This window comes from Protopterus annectens, chromosome 3.part0 (assembly GCF_019279795.1).
Source record: "Protopterus annectens isolate FY-2018-M chromosome 3.part0, PAN1.0, whole genome shotgun sequence".
NCBI lineage: Eukaryota > Metazoa > Chordata > Ceratodontiformes > Protopteridae > Protopterus > Protopterus annectens.
Genome location: NC_056731.1, coordinates 868,999,378 through 869,020,154, shown reverse-complemented (window position 1 = coordinate 869,020,154; position 20,777 = coordinate 868,999,378). Strand labels below are relative to the sequence as shown.

The 20,777-nt window shown below is 39.1% G+C and overlaps 1 protein-coding gene across 1 annotated transcript in view; it reads left to right on the top strand.

Moving 5' to 3' along the window:
* The window catches only part of JARID2 (jumonji and AT-rich interaction domain containing 2), a 1,781,868-nt gene that overhangs the window by 727,080 nt on the left and 1,034,011 nt on the right, over positions 1-20,777 (top strand). The window contains exon 6 of the mRNA XM_044065716.1: positions 8,451-9,468. Within this exon, the coding sequence (XP_043921651.1) occupies positions 8,451-9,468 (1,018 nt within the window). The remainder of the gene's footprint in view (positions 1-8,450; positions 9,469-20,777) is intronic.

Here is a 20,777-nt window from a genome sequence, read left to right as displayed (position 1 = left end):
TTTGCATACCTTAAGGGAACACTTCCACTGGGAAGGCCAAGATTATTCAGATTCCAAGAAAAGGCTCAGGGAATTTCTTTTGTTACCCCAGCACAGGCCTCTGGCTATACCTCCTGTCTTGGACATCCTAGATGATGTTTACTCGGAGGCCTGCCTTAACCCGGACTCTCTACCTCCAGCTCCAGTTAAGCCTGACAGGTACTACAGGGTTCCTGACTCGCACCAATTTCTTTACAAAAGCCATGCTGCTGACCTAGAAACCATCTCACAGGGGCCCAAGGGAGTTAAGGCTTCCATTGCCAAAAATCCATTGCCTTCTGAGAGAGATTCCAGATCCTTGGAAAGGTGGGGAAAAAAGGTATATACCTCGGCTACCTTAACCATGAGGGCCTTAAACTGTCTGTTTCATATGCTAAAATACCAACAGTTTCTGTTATCTCAATTGAAAAGTAAAATGTCACAACCTGAACAACCAGACTTGAAGGAGTTGCAGGATTTGATGCATAGTGCAGAACAAGTGGGTAAACATACCTTACAATGTGGTTTTGATGCTCTAGAGGCCTCATGTAGAGCTGCTGTTACAGGCTCAGTCATACGTAGGCATGCCTGGCTCAAGGAACAAGCCTTGCCTGATCATGTCAAAGCTAAATTACTAGACACCCCTCTTCAAAAGGATGTACTATTTGGGGCAAATGCTGAGGAAGTATTACGGAAAATGGAGGAAAAAGCTAAATCAATGCAAACTGTGAAAGAATTTCTGCAGGTTCAACCCCCACGTTTTAGTAGAAATTGGCCTTCCAAAAACTGGTTCTTTCCTGCCACAGACAGACCCCAAAGAGGCAGATACAGGCGCCCGAAGGGCAGAGGACAATCACAAGGATCGTACAGAGGCAGACAATGGCAAGCTCCCACACAGAGGTAGTGAGGAAAACTCACAATCTTTCAGAAAGCAAACCCAATGACTTTCCCCTTTGCAGGCCAACCAGGTCTCAAATGGCAGCCCCCTTAGGAGGAAAGCTGGCACTATTCTCAAAAAATTGGCATGTCACAAAGGACAAATGGATCCTGGACATTATAAACAGAGGCTACAAATTCCATTTTCATACCCTTCCAAAAATGAGAGGCATGCCAAAACTGCCACACAATCAAAGGGCAGAGGCACAAAAGCAAATTTCAGATCATATAAACATGAAAGCTATTCAAGAGGTACCTACATACGAACATGGTCAAGGTTTTTATTCCAGGCTATTTCTGGTGCCAAGGAAGGGAAAAGATTAGAGACCTATTTTGGATCTTTCCATCCTAAACACATTCCTACTGCACAAAATTCAAGATGCTCACTCTACAGCAACTTCTTCCCATGCTCGGCAAGGAGTCTTGGCTGGTAACATTGGACCTCAAGGAGGCATACCTGCATGTCCCAATCAGACAAAATTGCAGAAGATACCTCAGATTTCTTGCAGGTTCAACCCATTATCAATTCTCTGCATTGCCCTTTGGCTTATCTACTGCGCCCAGAGTATTCACGAAATGCCTGGCATCAGTAATTGCCTACTGCAGACTTCAAGGGATACAAATATACCCTTATTTGGACGACCGCCTGATCCAAGCGGACAGCAAGCACATTCTTCTGAAACATCTGGCTTATGTAATAATGTTATTAAACTCTCTGGGATACATAGTCAACAAAGAGAAATCAATGCTAATACCCTCTCGAAATATAACTTTCCTGGGTGCCAATTTGGACACAAACATTCAGATGGCCTACCTCACGCCAGAGAAGCAGGGGCAACTAATTCAATATTTCAGAACACTGGCAAATTGCACCAGGCTGACTGCAAGGAAAATCCTGCAGGCTCTGGGATTCATGGCATCTTGCATCCTACTAATCCCATGTGCAAAGCTGCATATGAGAACTACAATGGTACCTAAAAAACATATGGTCTCAACACAGCCACAGTTTGGAAACAGTAATACCACTAATTCCATGTCTGCAAAAGGAATTTCTGTGGTGGGCTCAAGCATGTCAAACAAACACAGGTCTTCCATTCAGCAAGCCTCAAGCAAATCAAGTCATCACAACAGACGCCTCGGACTACGCCTGGGGGGCGCACATGACAGACCGGTGCATTCAGGGCAAATGGTCGCAAAAAGAAAAGCACCTTCACATCAATCAAAAAGAAATGCTATCAGTAATAAATGCTATTATAGCTTTCAAGGACCTTCTACAACCAGGTCAACTATTGATAAGAACGGACAACACCACAGTTACAAAACAAGCAGGGAGGAACACATTCTTATCCCCTATGCAGACTGGCCATGTCACTTTGGAACATGGCCATGGACTTACAAATGGAACTACAAGCACAGTACTTGCCAGGCAAGGAAAACACGCTGGCAGACAACCTAAGCAGGAATATGACAGATCCACACGAATGGAAGTTGCATCCAAAAGTTTTTACAGAAATAATCCAAGAATGGGGAAGGCCAGACATAGATCTCTTTGCCTCCCACAAAAATCATCAATTGACAAAGTTCTGCTCGAGGATCTTCCATCCAAAGGCCTGGAGAGTGGACGCTCTCTTTCAGTTGGACATCAATGACAGTTTATGCCTTCCCGCCTCTTCCTCTGCTGCCCAAAGTCCTATTGAAGACCAGAGCAGACAGACCAAAGATGATCCTCATTGCTCCACACTGGCCAAGGCAACACTGGTACCCACTCCTGAGGAGCCTGACGCATTCCCCTCCATGGACCCTGCCTCTAATGCCTCTTCTGACTCAGCACAGCTTCAAAACTCTTTACAGTCAGCTAAAAACACTCAATCTAGCTGCATGGAAGATTCCTTAGCATCACAGCAGGCCCTACTCTCCAAGGAGGTGCAGGATGTCATTTTGGAGGCCAGAAGGCCATCAACTAGAAAAGCTTACTCCGCAAAATGGAAATGTTTTTGTGTCTGGAATGATAAAAAGGGCCAGAACCCTGGAAAACTGAATTTACCTCAAATACTACAATATTTGGCTGAACTGCTAAGCAGTGGACTTTCATTCTCCTCCATCAAAATCCATGCCTCAGCCATTTCTGCAGAATACAACACTGATCCTCCTTTATTCTCTCACCCTCTTTTAAGACAGTTCCTCAGAGGGGCTAAGAATTTAAGACCTCCAAGGAAACAACCAATACCTGCTTGGGATCTTAATTTCATTCTGGAAAAACTGACTTTGTCTCCTTTTGAGCCAGCTGCCTCATCAGATTTGCAATTTTTGTCCTGGAAAACAGCTTTCCTTCTGGCTATCACTTCAGCTCGTAGAGTTTCAGAACTACAGGCTCTCATGGCTGTCCACCCTTTTATCATCTTCCATCAGGACAGAGTTTCCTTACGAACCAACCCGTCCTTTATGCCTAAAGTGGTATCCAGGATAGCTTTAAATCAGGCCGTACATTTACCTACTTTTTATCCCAATCCTCAAAACAAAGGGGAGAGATTACTACATTCCTTGGACATCCACAGGCAACTGCATTATTATTTGGACAGAACAAAACCTTTCAGAAAATCAGAACAGCTCTTTGTGGCCTATGTGGTAGGAGCTCAAGGAAAGCCAATTTCCAAACAGACAATCTCAAAATGGATAACCCACTGCATACGCTTTTGCTATTCCTTTCATGGCAAAACTGTACCTACAGGCATTAGAACTCATTCCACCAATAGCAACTGCATATAAATTAAGGATTTGAAATTTCAGGACAAAATTTTGCTTTCAGAGTATTGGGTAAAAAAAGTAACAGTAACAGACAATCAGATATTAAAAGCAATTGATATAACTAGGAAATCAGTTTCTTTTCAAAAACTGATGTACACGCAATTGATGATTTGGAACAATGCATATTACACACATCTTAGATTACATAAATTTAACCCTAGGAATTCTCCAATTTGTCCATACTGTGCAGATCAAACAGCGGATCTTCTTCATATGTTCTGGAGTTGTAAATGCGTATATAAACTTTGGAACTCTCTTAAAGTACAACTGCAAAAGATGGGTTATCAAAGTTCTACACTGTCATGGGAATTTATGATTCTACACATTCCTCCAAGAGAGCTTTCCAGATCGCAAACTATTGTTTGTATGAATATTTTTTTGCTGATGAAACTCTATATAGCCACAAATTGGCTAGAACCACATAAGACATCATGGAATAATTTTAAGTTTGTGGCTATAAAGCATATACTAGCACATAAATTACTTCTGAAACAAACTAACAAAAATATTAATAACCCGAAAATATGGGAAAAGGTCTTCAATATTATATTAGCATGATACTGATTTTAGGAATATATTAAATATAGGAAGCATTTCATGTAGATATTGTATAAATGGTTTGTAGTAGTTATAGTGTGTTATGTGTGTGATGTTTATTGTATTTTTGTAATGTTTTTGGAAAATATATTTCAATAAAAATTTATTATGGAAAAAAAAAGAACTCATTCCACCAGGGCCACAGCCACCTCTGCAGCTTTCCTCAGAGGAGTTCCTACCAAGGATATTTTGGAAGCAGCCACTTGGAGTTCTGTGCATACCTTCTCCAAACACTACAACCTACCATTATACTCCAAATCTAGGGCAGGCTTTGCCACTGCAGTCTTGCAGGGCATTTTGGCTGCTCCTAGTTCCACCTAGTGCCTACCACCCCTTTCTTAGCTTTGGGATTCTACCCATCTGTTATGACTGCAGCTGTATGCACGATGAACATAGTACAGTTTTGTACCTACCATAAATGTAGATGTTCGAGTGCTAATACAGCTGCAGTCTAGGTTTCCCTCCCTCCTTCCCCTCTAGGGGTATTCTTTTATGGTGTATTTGCTTGCAACTACTGTTTTTTGATAATATTGCATTGCATTACTACATAATTTTATGTATTGCCTTCCTTCTGGGGGCACCTGACATCTGGGGCAAGAAAAACTGAAGAAAATGGCTTCGGCTGGTTCTTTTATACCCCTGTCGCACTGACGTCAGGGAAGAAGCGATGACAACCGACACCGGACCTAGACTTTGGAATTCGGCCGACCGAGGGCCCGCCTGACGGCAGGAGAACCCATCTGTTATGACTGCAGCTGTATTAGCACTCTAACATCTACATTTATGGTAGGTACAAAACTGTACTTTATGCCTAAGCAAGAGAGATTTTACTTAGAAAATACTAAAATAAAAAAAAAAAGTTTTTTATACACTTTGCAAAAGGACAGACCGGTGTCATAACAGAATATATCCAAATAGGTGCGTCGCTGCATATGTTTTTGTTCCAGGGAGAAAGCTACACCAAGGCATGTCAGAGCTCATTTTACTAGGGCAACAACAGTAATCAGTCCTTCAGCATCCAAGTCATCTTGGAGGCAGGTACCTGGTCACCTGTTCATACATTTTCTAGATGTATTACCCCCCCCAAAAAACTAGGGCAGGTTTTGCCATGGCCATGCTACAAGGGCTGGTGCAACCCGTTCGTTCACAGGGCCAGCCACACCACTTGTATAAGCTTTGGGAATTGTTCCAAGAGCTTATCCTCTGTCTATGAGCACAAGAAATGTGGGCAAAGCTGAAAGTAATGGGGGTGGGGTAGCAAAATCCCAAAATCGGGGATATATTTTAAATATTGCTCTTATAAATAAACTTTGTATATTGCTAGAATAACAGGTTTATGTTGACTTGGATTTTCAGAAGGATACGAAGTCTGAACTTAAAATGTATGTCATTATTTAATGACTTCAAACCTGAATGACTTGACAGAAAACTACATTTTTAAAGAGGAACAGACCAAAAAATATGAGGCAGATATCTGGACATTTGAGAAGTGTGCCCAAGAGTTAGCAATACTGCAGCAGTGAGGAATACGAAGAACATAGGACAGTTGCTTAGGAGCTTAAAGTAATTGTAGGTACTTGTATATGTTCACAGCTGTAATTGCCACCCCCTTTTTTTCCATCTGTTCTGGACCTTGCATTGTTCTGGGTTGGGTACCCAGTCACATTTGTCTACATCTTCTCTCCCTCCCCAACTCTGCAATGCTAACTTCTTCCTGCTGTTTTAGTACCTGGAAAGGGAACTCTAAGGGTTTTTCTGGTTGGGCTGTCATCTCTGGGAGTATTTGCCACATGGGAGGCCATGCCTCCGACATCTACTAAACCCATGTCACTACATGGGGAAGACGGAACTGAAGATGGCATGGGCAGACATCTCTCTTAAAAAGACATTCTGACATCCAGCTGGGAGGATGTTGTGGCCAAGGGGGGAGGAGTGGAAAGTTACGGTAGTCAGATAAGACTTGCTGCCTTCTGTGGCAGAAGTCCAAGAGATAGCACTACTTCACCAGTGAACATACTTGAAGATCCACAGTTATGGCAAGTTCCTACACAGCTGTGGTTTCTTCAGGTACACTGTCCACCAGATCTGATTCCTTAAATCTGTTCTTCATCTCCACTGCATATGTGGATATCATTAAGCTCTTCTCTCGTTGGTTTTCGGTAATTTGATTCTAAAGTTTGTGAATAAAAGCTGATTGAGACAGTCATCTGTAGGACGTTTTTTGCTGTCTGAACTCACCTCTGACTACAGTCTTTCAGTATTAACTATCTGTTTCTGTATAAAGCCATTTCTTAGGCTGTTGAAAAACGTGTTTACTATTATCACTGCATTTTCTTAGCAGAATTTACTGGACTATGTCCCATTTAGTTTCAAATAGTCATTTTTATTCCACGAGGGAATATTCAACTTTTTGTAGTAGTATGCAAATAGCACTTCTGACTAGTGGTGAATGAGGAAGTATTTTAACTGTGGGATCAGAAGTGCACAGCTTAGTTTATCCTTTACTGTGGCACTGGTAAAAGACTGAAGAGCTTTTCAATTTTCCATTTACTTTTGCCACAACATATCTAGCAAAGATTTCCAGGGAGATCTCAGTGCACCCACATTTGGTGTCTGTAGTCCAACCTCTATCTTACTGTTGCGTATTTGCTTGTTTGGTTATGTGGGTAATGTCTGAGCAGCTCAGAAACCATCCTGGTTTGGGAAATTCTTGCTTTGCTGCAAGTTTTCCTCGTGTAGGTGTGATTCTGGTCACTCAGTATATTGCTTCAGAACATAAGGGGATGAAACCTTGGACTGAAAGATTTTTTGAGAATTCCCACTATTTTCCTTTCCTAAACTAATAATTTTAATTTATTTATTTTATCATACTTCTCCAGATGTTCAATATTCATTCAAAATTTTATATGAAATATGGATGTCTGAATTTTTTTGTAGTTTTCTTTCTAGTCTGTTTTTCAAGATGCTACTATTTGTGAATACAAAAACAACCACCTTTAAGATGTTTCGTTTAGCAACTATTTTGCCTGAGGTATCTAATCTTAATGGTATTCAGAAGTACTGGACTGAATTTCAAAGCTCTTTACATTTTATTTTGGGTACAATGGCCGACATAAACTGAAAAAAAGGATAGTTTGATACTCAGACCTTAGTTCAAGCCCTGGAACAGTGAGACTGAGTTATCTAAAACATGGACTTGCATAGTCTAAGTTCGAGATTGTCATTTCTCGGAATATTCACTTTTCTCTGAGATATGGCATTCTCGGGTCTGGTATACAAAATACTTTGGGGCTGTGGAGGGTCTTTCTTCCCACAACTCTGTGCGCAGTAGTGCAAACCTCCTGAAAAAAAAAAGCTTTAAGGGAGAACAGTGCTGTTTGGCATTCACTTTCTGTTTTCAGAAACTTTTTTGAAATTACGGGGCTCGCATTTGAGGGTTGGAATTACAGTAGGAAATCAAAACCGAAAGTGTTAAATGAGCCATTGAGAATAGCAGCATTAATGTTAGTATGTTTAACAGCACTGTAACTGAATCTGGCTGGAAATCCTATATGTAGGAAAAATGAATATCCCATATTCAAGGGTTTATTGCTAATCATTCTTGGGTATTCAAAGTAGCAACATTGTGTTCACTTCTGTTAAGAGGTTCAGGTCTTGACTGTCCAAAGCATGCTTTAGTCTTTTGATCTGGGATACCTGGGATATTTGACTTGCCGCATTACTAAACCGGCCTCTGTCATTCACTTACCTGTGCTGAGCTGCTGGCTGCAGCACTTTGCAGAAGTGACAAGAACATTTCCTGCTGTTCAAGATATTCCATCCTGAGAATATATTTTCCTTATGTAATTACTCTGAGAACTGTGATACCTGAGGTTGTTAGCTGGGGAGATCTAGTTACCAGTGCCTTATGTATTTAGTTGTAATTCGGTCATTGTATTTAAAGAGCGACGGCTGATACAGAGGGAGAGTTTGGTACTATTTTCTGTAATCACAGTTTGAGGATTTTATAGTAAATTAAAAATATTGTGATATGATGGTTAGATTTAGCTTGATTTCATCCTTGGAATCTTAATAATTTGGCTGTCTTTTTATAGGTTACAAAATTAAACGGAGTAACTCGGATGTCATCCCCTGGTGCACACTTAAGCAGTGCCAAAAAGATAAGAGAGGTCAGACCTTCACCGTCCAAACCTGTGAAGTACACAGCCACAGTGACTAAGGGAACAGTCACATACACCAAAGCCAAGAGAGAACTGGTCAAGGAAACCAAACCGAATCATGGTAGATCCGGTGCAGCTGTTAACCACATAATCTCAGGGAAACCAGAAAGTAGCAATGCAAAAACACGGAAACAGGTGCTATCTAGTGGAGTATCCAGGTCAAACTGTGCTCTCACCAACTGTGTCAGGACAGGTGACAAGCTGAATGGAAGGGTATGCACTAAAGTGGAGGTGAGACAGGTAAGGGAAGGACTGCGCAAATCAAAAAGGAGGTTGGAGGAGGCCAGTCAAAATGAAAACACACAGTTGCCCCCCAAGAAAATAAAAGTAGTTGTAAACTCTCCTGAAACAAGAAGCAAAAGAGCCAGTGCAGCAGATAAGCCTCCACCCGATGAACAAGTTAAACAGGAAATACCTGAGAAATGCTCTGAGCGTCAGAGGCTGAGGAGGGTTTCTTTAGGAAAGACTGCACTAGGCAAAGAAGCACACAACAGAACAGTTAATGCCACCAGTGACAATTGTTCTACCTCAGCTATGGAGTCTTCGCACAAACCACATGACTGTGCAGTAAAGCATGAAAGGATTTGCAAGTCAGGCTGGTCATTAGTAGGAGAAGTTCCAGTACTCCGGCCCACAGTAAAAGAGTTTCACGATCCACTTTTGTATGTGGAATTAGTCCAACCTCAGGTGGAGAAATATGGGATGTGCCGAGTGGTACCTCCCCAAGACTGGAGGCCGGAGTGCAAATTGAATGATGAAATGCGGTTCATGACTCAAATTCAGCACATACACAAATTGGGCAGGCGTTGGGGTCCCAATGTGCAACGACTGGCTTGCATTAAGAAGCACCTCAAATCTCAGGGTATTACCTTGGAAGAGTTGCCACTCATAGGTAAGGTCACTGTGATACTCTGATCAGAAGCCTTCCATTTAGGGCTGATGCAGTTGGTGTTTTTATATATATATATATATATATATATATATATATATATATATATATATATATATATATATATATATTTATATATTTGTGTGGTCTCGATATTGTTTGTACATATGTTCAGGTGTGTGCTTGTAAAGCTTGTAAATGTGTTTATGTACAAAGTTACAAACATGCTTCTAAGTTATATTTCTTTGAGTTGATGGATGAGAAAGTTGTACTTGGCTAAATTTCATAGTTTGTTTCCAGGTCATTGAATTTTCTCTCTGCCATTCATAGAGGTTAATTTACTGTTCTAGCTAAATCTTCACTGTTCAAGATTGTCATTTAGGTCTCAGTTTTATTATTGTTGGAAACAGTTACTTGTTTCTTTTTTTTGTTTGTTTTTTTCTTTTTGTCTTTGTGTGTTGGAATGTGGGACAGTTACTCTTCAGATTTGAATTCTTACTGTCCAAAATAGATTTCAATAGATATTAGTGAGGTATGAAATGTTTGCCTTCAGCTAAATTAGTTCTGTGCCTTATTTGATATTTTGTACTCACCCCTCCCAAAACAAAATCGTGCACAGGTTACTACTTGTGATTTTGTGGTACAACTTTCAAGTAAACATTTGTAATGCTTTTTTGCCCTTTGCTTTGTAACTTTTTACTTTTCAGTCAGACTAAAAAGTGAAGAAAAATGGTCCCAGCCCCTGGTGTTTTACTTCTCTTTCTGTTTGGGTGTTTGTCCATGCAGAGAAGGGCTTTCTCAATCAGTACTTGCATAAAACTGAACATCCACTTTCTGTGTATGTTTGATATTTGTATTGTTAAATGTTTGCCTGGTCTTTTTGTTGAAATGATCATTGTGTTACTTAACATATAACACTGCAAAAAGCATTTAAGTGTACTGTGTACATGTCAGTGAGTTCTATAAAACTCACCTGTTTTAATCCAGAGGAAAAAAAATGTTCCTAAATGTAGTACTGTCTGAAAGTTCTTTAGACTGGAGTGAGTGATATAGAATTGCAAAGTTAAATGTCAAGCACACTCACTTGCTTATGCAGACATCAAGAAATGTACTTCTCAGAAGCACTTCAGATAATCTTTACCCGAGACCTCTAAACTCCAGACATCAAACTTGAGAACTGGCTGCAATAAAGACTTTCCTGCCTACACCAGTCATTCTGTATCTTACATTCCAGGGTGTCAGTGACTCGAGAGTGGGAGACGAGAGCATAGTAAAATGCCAAGCATGAAGAACTTTACTGCTAAAAATAACTATTATAAAATAATAAAAGTAAATCTTTCAAGTGCCATTCTCCCAATTCTAGTGTTTTCAGTAGAGTTATTTTCTTGGTTCAATGCTCAGTGGATATCAAACTCAGAGCCTCAACAGAGACCTTAAATGAGCCTGACAGCTGTTCCTAGATGCTAAAAACTTTCTCCATACCAGCAGTCAGAAAGTGCTTCACTGTAAATACGTATATTTAGACAGTTGTAAGTGCAGTCAGTGTATTTCTATTTTTTAATCTATTGGTACTTCATTTCCTGCATAAATCGAGATTGCTTTCACTGCTGCATTTATTGATTTTTATTTTCCTTGACTACTGTTCTTCCTTCTGTCACCTTCTGTTGTGAGCACTGTTTTTTTTTTCTTCTCTCTCTAAATGCACTAACTGGTACATATGTCTTCACATCTTTTCTCCCTCACAGTCAAGTGATTGTAGTGCTAACCTGGGCTTCCCAAAGACAGGAGGAGCTAGAATAATCTTCTACCTGCTGTGTAACTGTCATAATTTTCCACCAGTTGTCTTCCATTAAAAATAAGGCTGTGAAATTTACATGTCTATTTTAACAGTACAGAACAAGCTATTTCCTGCAAACTCACACTGGATTCTTATGTGTGGTGCCTAGTTTTCAGCTCCTGTTATAGCAATAATAGCAAATCTCATTTCCAAGTAATAGTTTGTTTTTGTCAGACTTTTTACTCATTTTTCTTTTGAAACGTTCCTGTTATTTTCTGGTTACTCATACTGCACATGTTCCGAGATAACATGTCATGTATGCAAGAGACATTTCGGCCTGCTTCACTGACCACCTATCCCCAGTCACCCCCCCATGTATTTACTTTTATTTCCTTTTAACCTTCTCCCACCAGTTCTACTTCACAACTTTTTAAAGGGAGTTATCGTCAGAAAAGTAAATAAAACAAAGCATTCCTTGATAACCTTAAAAGGGACTATTTGACAGTCCTGCTCACTAAATACAAACTGTTATCCAACACACTAACGTCGACTGTTATACTCTTCCAGGTTAATTTCCAAGTTATCAAGACTTACTCTAGGCATTTCTTTTTGCTGACCTATATACTGACACCACAAACACAGCTAAATCACCTTCATTTCCTTTATCATCTTCATGCATCCCATTTCAGCCTTCCTTCCACTCGTAATTGTGCTCTTCCACGTATTTCTTTCCACAATTTTATTTTACCTCTTTCTACCCATTATCAACTCTCTATCCCTTACAATATCTCAAAGATTAAACAGTTCCCATCCATTTCTTTACAGTTATATTTAACCTTGGTACTGTAGTTCGTAAGAAACTTGCTTACCTACCTACAATTAAGAACCTACACACATCCACTTATAAACTCAGCAAGCTTTCCTCTAAAACTAAAAGTAGACCAAACCTTTACCACTACTTCAACATTTTCTGGTCACCTAATACTTGCAAATTGAAGCTAGTTCCACACTTCAAACTTCTGGAGATCTGCACCACAGTCCTGGTCCTACTAACATAACAAACTACAGTTGAGGGTCGATTGTCCGAATGTCAGTTATCCGAACCCAGCCTTTCAAAGTTTTCGGGTAGGAAAAATCATAACGTCTGAATATGTAAATGTTATACATATTTGCTTGTGCATGTTTTTTGAGTTTGTAGGTCACGTGTGTGTGAAAAATATTCTTTATTGTTCACTGGAATCTCTGAATGGTTGAAAAGTGTATCCCCTGCTTGCAGAAAAAAAAACAGATTTTGGAAGTGTTTTTTATATATATATATATATATATATATATATATATATATATATATATATATCAGGTTCAATTATATGTTTGATTATCTGAACAGTTTGATTGTCTGAACTACCCTAGGTCCCAATTATTTCGGATAATCGATTTTCTACTGTATACCTTCCCATGTCCTCTGAAATTCCTCACCTAATAAATCTACTTCCTCCAAATCAGCTTTCCCTTTCTGTGACATCAACTTGCTTTGCATCTTCAAGAAAACCTTAGAAACATGAACTGAGTAACACTGTACGCTTTGGATGTAGTCATTGTCACAGAAACATGACTTAAACCACATTTTAAAGGGAATACTATTTTCCCTCCAAGGTATAACATTATGTACTATGACCATACTAGTAAAAGAGACAGAGCGGGTAGGTAGCCTTACTTTATTCTTCTCACCTAGCCATCTTACCTCATCAACACCAACCACCTAACTTTTCATATGCATAATCTAGTTTGCATATTAACACTTAGAAAAAATCCCTATGCCCAGTTTCTTTATACATTCCATTCAGCAATCTCCTCAGTTTAATTGAAGACATATTTCATTTAAGAACTAATATAACTATAGAAACCCTCATCTTAGGAGTCTTTTTTTTTTTTTGCTAATAACTCCTCATCCACCACAGTCTGTCTTCTCACAACCCACTACATCACCAGCCAGATTAATAAATTAATAAGTAAATGAGTAAATGATTGCCTATAATCTGGTAAATCTTCCAGAACTTGTCTCATAATGACATTGTAGCTAAATTCACCTCCTACTTCAACACAGTTGTTGCATTAACACAACTACATTCATCTTGCATCTGGGCATCACCCTTACCTAATCCCCGTTCCTTCCCTGTAAAACTAATTCCTACCTCGACCATACAAAAACTTCAGGAAACTTAAACCATCTACACTGGCTGCTGACAAGTCTACCAGCTAAAGATTGCTGCTAAACCTCTCACATCCTGTATCAGTACAAATCATTTAAATCCATATTCACATTGTTCTTACATTTTGGAAATAATCCTATATTTTCCATTACATTCAGCATTTTTCAGTTTATCTGAGGAAAAAAATTTGAGTCTACTTTGGGTATAAAAATACCTATGCAAACAATTCCAAGCAAAAATCCTAAACTGCACATTTGGGAGTGATTTATACACCCTCCCATCATTTCTTTGTGAATTGATTGTCCAGTCTTTCTTCCCAATTCTTTTAACCTCCTTGGATTGCTATAGTTATGCAGTATTTTATACGTATGCCCTGCTAATTATCCCTTTTTAGCAGCTTCTGTTCTAGATTCTACTTAAAACTCTACCAGTGTTGGTCCTTCACTTAGGATCTCCCTATTCCATTCTCTTTTCTTTCCCTCTGATTTACTCCCAGTACCTTGGTCCATTTGCCAATTTTTTCCAGTAAATTCCAGCCCCCTCTTGCCTATTCTCTGTATCCCTAATTGCAGTCATCCCTATCGGCAGAATCTCCTCTCTCCATTCCCATGTTGGCTTAGGTTTTAGTTTACTTTCTGCTACTTCATGAATGTAATGTTTTGCATGGTTATTCTCTAGAATCTTCATCCAAACTCCGTCTCAGAATTTTTTGAGCTTTCCCACATTTCATCTTAATTCCTTCCCACTTTAAATTATAGCTGTCTGCTGGTGCTGTGTAAAGAAGCCTTAGCTGTGGAGCTGTGAAATACCCCTTCAAATCAGGTAATCCCAACCATCTTGTTCTATTGGAAGGATCAACTTATCAAACTTGACTATTTCCTTCTTCCCCTCCCAGATAAAATCCTTTTCTTAACTGCTATCTAAAACTTCTCTGGCTGATAAATATGACCTGTACATAAAACTAAAGGGACTAAAAACATTTTCACTGCTAATAGCTTGCTATCCATATCTGTAAAACAGAGCTTCCAGTTTCCTAGTTTTGGTGGTATCTTTTGTTTAGGCTCTTCCCACGTGTTCTTGGCTGCCATAACAGAATCCTTTTAACCCATACTCCTCGAAGTACTTTGATCATGTTGCCTTAAGTATGGGTATTGCTGAAGTAATTTGTGTATGGGCACATAGATTGCACTTACTGCTTTTGTTTTATCTTCCTTAATTTTGTATCCTGGAAAGACTTAAAACTGTCTCAGAATGTTCCACAACACTGAAATATCCTTTTCTGGTTTTATCAGGTGCAAAGTAATATCTGCAAATAAAGCAAACTTTTCTTGATTTACCATACCAATTTTATCTTTTAATTTCTGAGTCTCTTATTTTCTTTGCCAGTGGTTTTAAATTTAATGCAAGTAAAAAGGAAAGAGGACACCCCTACTTGGTTCCTCTATTCAAACCTTATTATTGTGTCAGGCATGCAAATCCTTCCATTGCTCTTCATAAAATCCCAGCTTACTTTGTCAAATGCTTTCTTTGCATCAAAACCCACCAACAACAGTGGCATTTTCTTACACACTGCTTCGCTCTGGACCATTGTTGTGTTAATGTCAATGTTTGTCTCCTCCACAAAGCTACTCTGATCCATTTCTGTCAATTTTGGCATCACCTTTGCCATTTTTTTTTTTTAGTTGCAGGCATAAACACTTTATAATCTTTGTTTAGAATCGAAATGGGGCTATATGAAATTGGATCTGATGGGTCTTTACCATCTTTAGGTATTACAGCCACCACAGCTTTCTTCCAGGATGTTGGTGCTTCTCCTCCTCTTAAAATACTAGTAAAACAGTGCCTTCCATTTCTTTCAGTTTTTTCCCTCCTAGCTTCCAAACTTCCACAGGAATACCATTTATTCGGAGACTTTCTTGTAAGTTGGCTATACATCGCCATTTCGTCTCATCCTGTATTAACTGTTAATGTTTGAACCTCATCTACCTTCATCTTCGGCATATTTAATTCTTCTTTAAACATTTCCGTTTCTGCGTTTTGTTGATTTCCTAATTTCTCTGCTTTATACAGATTTTCCTAAAATTTCCAAAATATTCCTAGGGTCTATGTTAGAACACCGAACGTTCAAAATTTCGAGTGTTCTAATATCGAACCCTATGAATCGAAAATTTAAAACATCGAACGTACAGAACAGCAATTTTTTTCCTAGGGAAAAAATGTGCTGTTCCAAAACACACACACACACCTAAACTCTTACACCTACTCCTACACAACTATATACATACACCGCTAACTATCCACTTACCTTAACCCAAACACTAACCCTAAGGTCTGTCACTGTCACACAGTCACCTCACCCGCTCCCTAACTCACCTACCCCTCCCTAACCCTCACGTCCACACAATCGCACACTTACCTGAATCCGACCCATAACTTTCCACCACAGCGCTGAAAATACCGAAGCAACAGAAACAGACAACCAAATTCTTTCCCTAGGAAAAAATTTGTTTTTCTGTTTCCTCGATATTTTCAGCTGAAAACGGGTCGATGTTAGAACACTCGAAATTTTGAACGTTCGGTGTTCTAATATAGACCCTATTCCTAATACCTGTACAGGATCTCTATAGTTATTTTCCTTGTTAGCTTGGCAACAACTCTTTCTACTTTATTGCTTGAGCCGTTTTTGTGCTTTGGCTTTATTGTCAAAAAAAGGTTGCTCAGCAAGCAATCTTTCTAAACTCATGCATATTATCCAGGTAGTCCCTTATTTTCTGTTTAGCACTCTGTGGTTGTCTTCTTCTTCTGTGAGATTCCCTTTATTCTGCAATACTTTAACCTTTGTCAGTCCCTCTAAATAATTCTTGTTACTTAACCTCATCTTTTTCTTTTATTCCTACCCTATTTTTAAACTCCACTTTCGTTTTATCCCACTCCCTGGCTATGTTTTCTGATAAATTTCTGTCTTCCCTAATTACTCCCAAATAATTTCTACCACCCATTCCTTAAATTCCTGTTTGTTTAACAGATGGCTGGGGAAGCGCCAGTGTCGCATCACACAGTATGGCTTTTGACCTCATCATAGCACAACTACTGCTTTGTTATCCTTAATGCTGTTTACCATAAGGAAAATAAAATCAAACTTGTGTTGTCCATTTCTTTGACCTTGCCAAAAGCATTCACTACAGTATCTCACACTGTCCTGGTCCTCTAGTTACCTTTAAAATCACACCCAGGCAGGCAATCTGCTTCCTTTACATTCATGCCAGTATCCCTGGAATGCTGAAAGGATCCATCCTTGGGCCTCTACTATTTAATTTCTTCATTAACAATCTTACTTCCATTTCATCACACTCTACTAGCAATCCAGTAAGCTGATGATGCTACTGTGATTTGCTCCTCAGCATGCTTGTCTGCATTCATTCATTGAAACCTTGCTGTCACATCACAACTTTTTCTAAATCCCAGTAAAGCCAAAATAATGTTCAGTCAGAGATCCTACCTTAACACACACGTAACGTTTCTGTCCTCTCAACTCAAAATATCTTAAATACTCCTTGAATCTAATCTGTTGGGCATCTTCAGACAATCGACTCAAGTTTTGATAGACACACTGAAGCTGTAGTTTAAAAAAAAAAAAAACTCTCTTTACAGAGCTTCCAACTTTCTCAATGCTCAGTCTCACAAAACTACAGCCACATCTGTTAGTACAGTCAGTCTTTGGTAAATCCACTGAGAAGCAAAAGCATTTCGAGGCAAGACGTTTATCAGACTAGATTGTCTGTATATAGTGAAGTCCGACATTATTTCACATAATCTAAACCTTGACTAACATGGCTGAAGTGCAGACACTAAATGGAAATATATATTCTGGAAAATTCCTTCGTCATCATTCACATCCTTGACTGACAGTAGATTGCCCATAGAAATATGCATTCATTATTCAGAATCTCCCAATGCTGCTGCATTTCTGCATATTCTCACCACATTTCTATGTTAGTGATTTCATCTGTGTAGTCACACAAACATGGCTGTATTCATTATAGAACAAATAAAAACTTCAAACTTACGAGACACTTGTATTTCTAAATGCTTCAGCCTGGCAAACAATGTTCTTTAATAGTCCCTTGTTTCATAACAAAACAGTGCTACAAACTTTATTCTGCTTGCACCGTACAGTTGCTGTACCTATGCCTTTCAGAATACAAATGATTTTTTAAAACATCTTCATTAAGTTATAACTTAACGTAAAGACAAAACAATTTTTCCTTTTGCATATATAACGCATCATATATTTTCTTTCTGTATAACTATGATCAGCAAATTGTGTAATAATGGACTCTATTCCTACCCTCCTTTAAACCTTATTCCTCCTCCTAAACATTATTCTGCATTTGTTCCCATAGTTTCCATTTATTTCTATGAAATTTGTTCCTTCCCTTTTCTAAAGATTCCTCTTCCAGGTTTTTTATCTCCCTTTTTTATAACAGTTAATACTTTATATGCAGTTGCTTTAGACCTTGATTTCCATTTTCTAGTAGTTGCTTTTTTGTCAGCCAACAGAATTTAAGTTAACAAGTTACTTAGTTTACTATGTCTAGGTAATTCATATCCTGTGTCTCAGCTCTAAAAATATCATTTTTAGTTGCATTTGATCACCCAATATTTCTGATAGTACACTCTAGGAAATTTTTAAAATCTACCAACTCCATAAACTCACAAAATGTATGTTCCCAGTTACCTCCTTCGTCCCTGTCACACCTTCAACATTTGCTATCTACCTGAGCAAAATACTCTGAAGTCAGCTTGAAGTATAAGTATACCTAAGACGGTGATGACGAACCTGTGACACACATGTCAAAGGTGACACCACAACGTTTTGGGTGACACACCAGCATTCACCAACACAGGTTACCAAAGAAACTGAACGAACAAAAGTACAAGAAGTATGTGACCCTTTATTAAAACTCAGCAACAAAAAAGTCAATTGATGTTAAATCAAATGCAATGTGTTCCATCATTAAAATTATCTGGAGCTTGAGGGGAAACCCCCACAACACAGGATGTTTTTGTCCAGGTATTCTATACTTTAGTTATTTCCCTAATTACAACAGTTAATTAGGTATACTATAGAGGGTTATAACTGGACTTCCATGTTTTGAACACAGTTATGATTTGTATGTCAAGAAATTTACCTTAAGCGGAGCAAAGCTTGAGAGTCTTGAAATCCATGTTTCAAAATACAGCTGCTGAGAGAGAGGGCTTGACTATTTTGTAATATGCGGAGCTTTATCTGCTTCATACGCTACCTGTTACAGAGGAACGAGAAGATGTTTAAAAAAAAAAACGCTGCCACGCAGACAGTGAGCAGAGGCAAGTGTCTGCCTGAGGAATGAATGACTTTAAAAGCTGTTAAGCACCTTGTTTTGCCATGCTTTTTATTTTTGTGTGTGGCATCTTAACTTTTAAAGTGGTTTTAGCTTTTTGCTGCTGTTCTTTTGTGGTTGGCAGTGGCCACTGGCAGGGCTATAACAGAACAGTACTAAGAAGTGCTTGAAACTGCATGCACCTTACTTACACCAGAGAGCTTGTTAACAAAGTTATATTTTTTTCCCAAATTCACAACGTAGTTAGTGTTCCATTTTCTGTGCAACTATTTTGAGAAAAACATTTTAATATAATTAACTCTACTCAGAAGTGGTAGAGGATAGGTAAAGATTTGTGTTATAAAAATTATTTTCTTTGGCGTTTGACCTGGTAGGTAGACCTACCATAAGACAATAACCAAAGTGCTAATGTATTTCACTTATCAACTTCGAAAGTTGGAACAGCAGTTGGTAGGTTTAATTTAGACTACCTGGATTTGTATTGCTAACCAAATGAAAAAAAAAATAGTATTTGAAGATCTGTTTAATGTGCACAATTTTTGTGTGAAATTTGGTTTTATCACTATTTGGTTATTTATTGTCACTTTAGGGACTTCTTATCAAGAATGAAAAGTGTTGAGGATATTGGACATCCTTGTGTAATAGCATTTTGCTTTGGCAGTGTACAGGATGGCTTGTCATTAATGTAAAAAAAGGCCTCAGCCTGCAAACTAATGTTCTTACTTTAATGATTTAGTCTGGAAACGTATTCGACATTGATAAATAAAATTCCTATTTATTAATTTAAGCTTTTTGAGAATCTACTTCCAAAATAGCCATATTATGACTCTAGGTTAGTTCTGAAGTTTTGGTCTTTGTTGTCTCTGTAGGGACTAGATGTTGTTCGTGTTTCACTGTTGCAGTCATCACACTTGGGTTATCTGCCTGCAGGTAGCCCTCAGTTGGCCCGAATATCAGAGTCATGGGATTTCTGTGTCTGATGCTGTCCCCTCTTTCATGACGTCAGGTTTATAAACCACGCAGCAGATGCCATTACATCAGTTTTTCTTGCCCTAGATGTCAGGAGCCCCCAAAATAGGAAGCTATTACATGGTGTGGAACACCTCCAGTAAAAATAAATACCCCTGCCATAAAAGATGGCCATAAAGAGGATAGGAAAAAAGGATAGAGAAAGCCAGGGGGGCTGGAGGGAGGGAAACCAGGACTGCACCAGTGAATACACTCTAACATCTACATTTATGGTAAGTGTACACAGCTGTACTATGTTCTTCATGTTTCACTGTTGCAGTCACCACACTTGGGTTGATTCCCAAAGCTGAGGAAGGGTGGAGGCAGTCGAGAAGTGTTGGGGCTGGCTAGCAGGCCTTGTAAGACTGAAAATCCAGCTCTGGATTTAGAAAAAAATAGGTAAGTGGTAATGCTTGGTGAAGGTGTGTACAGAACTCCAGGTTGCAACTTCCAGGATGTCCCTGGTGGGGGACCCCCCTGAGAAATGCTGTAGAGGTTGAAGTAGCTCTATTGGAATTAGTTCTGATCCCCAGAGGGGTAGGTTTTCCATGGGGCTTGTAACAGAAATGGATGCAGTGTGCTAACCATTTGGAAATGGTTTGCTTCGAAATGGCCTTTCCCTCTGCCCTGCAGCAAAGCTGACTAGTAGCTGGTCAGATTTTCTGAAAGGCTTAGTCTTGTCAAGCTAGAACCTGAGCTGTCTGTGCATGTCCAAGTAGTGCAGGATCTTTTCCCCTCTATTCTGATGATTAGGGAAAAAGGTTTGCAAATGGATGGATTGGTTTAAAGCCACACTGGATACCACCTTGGGCATAAAGGAAGGGTTAGTCCTGAGGGAAACCCTGTCAGCATGGAAAATCATGAAGGGCTCCGTCGTCATTAGTGCCTGTAACTCAGACACTCTTCATGCTGAAGTAATAGCAAGAAGTACAG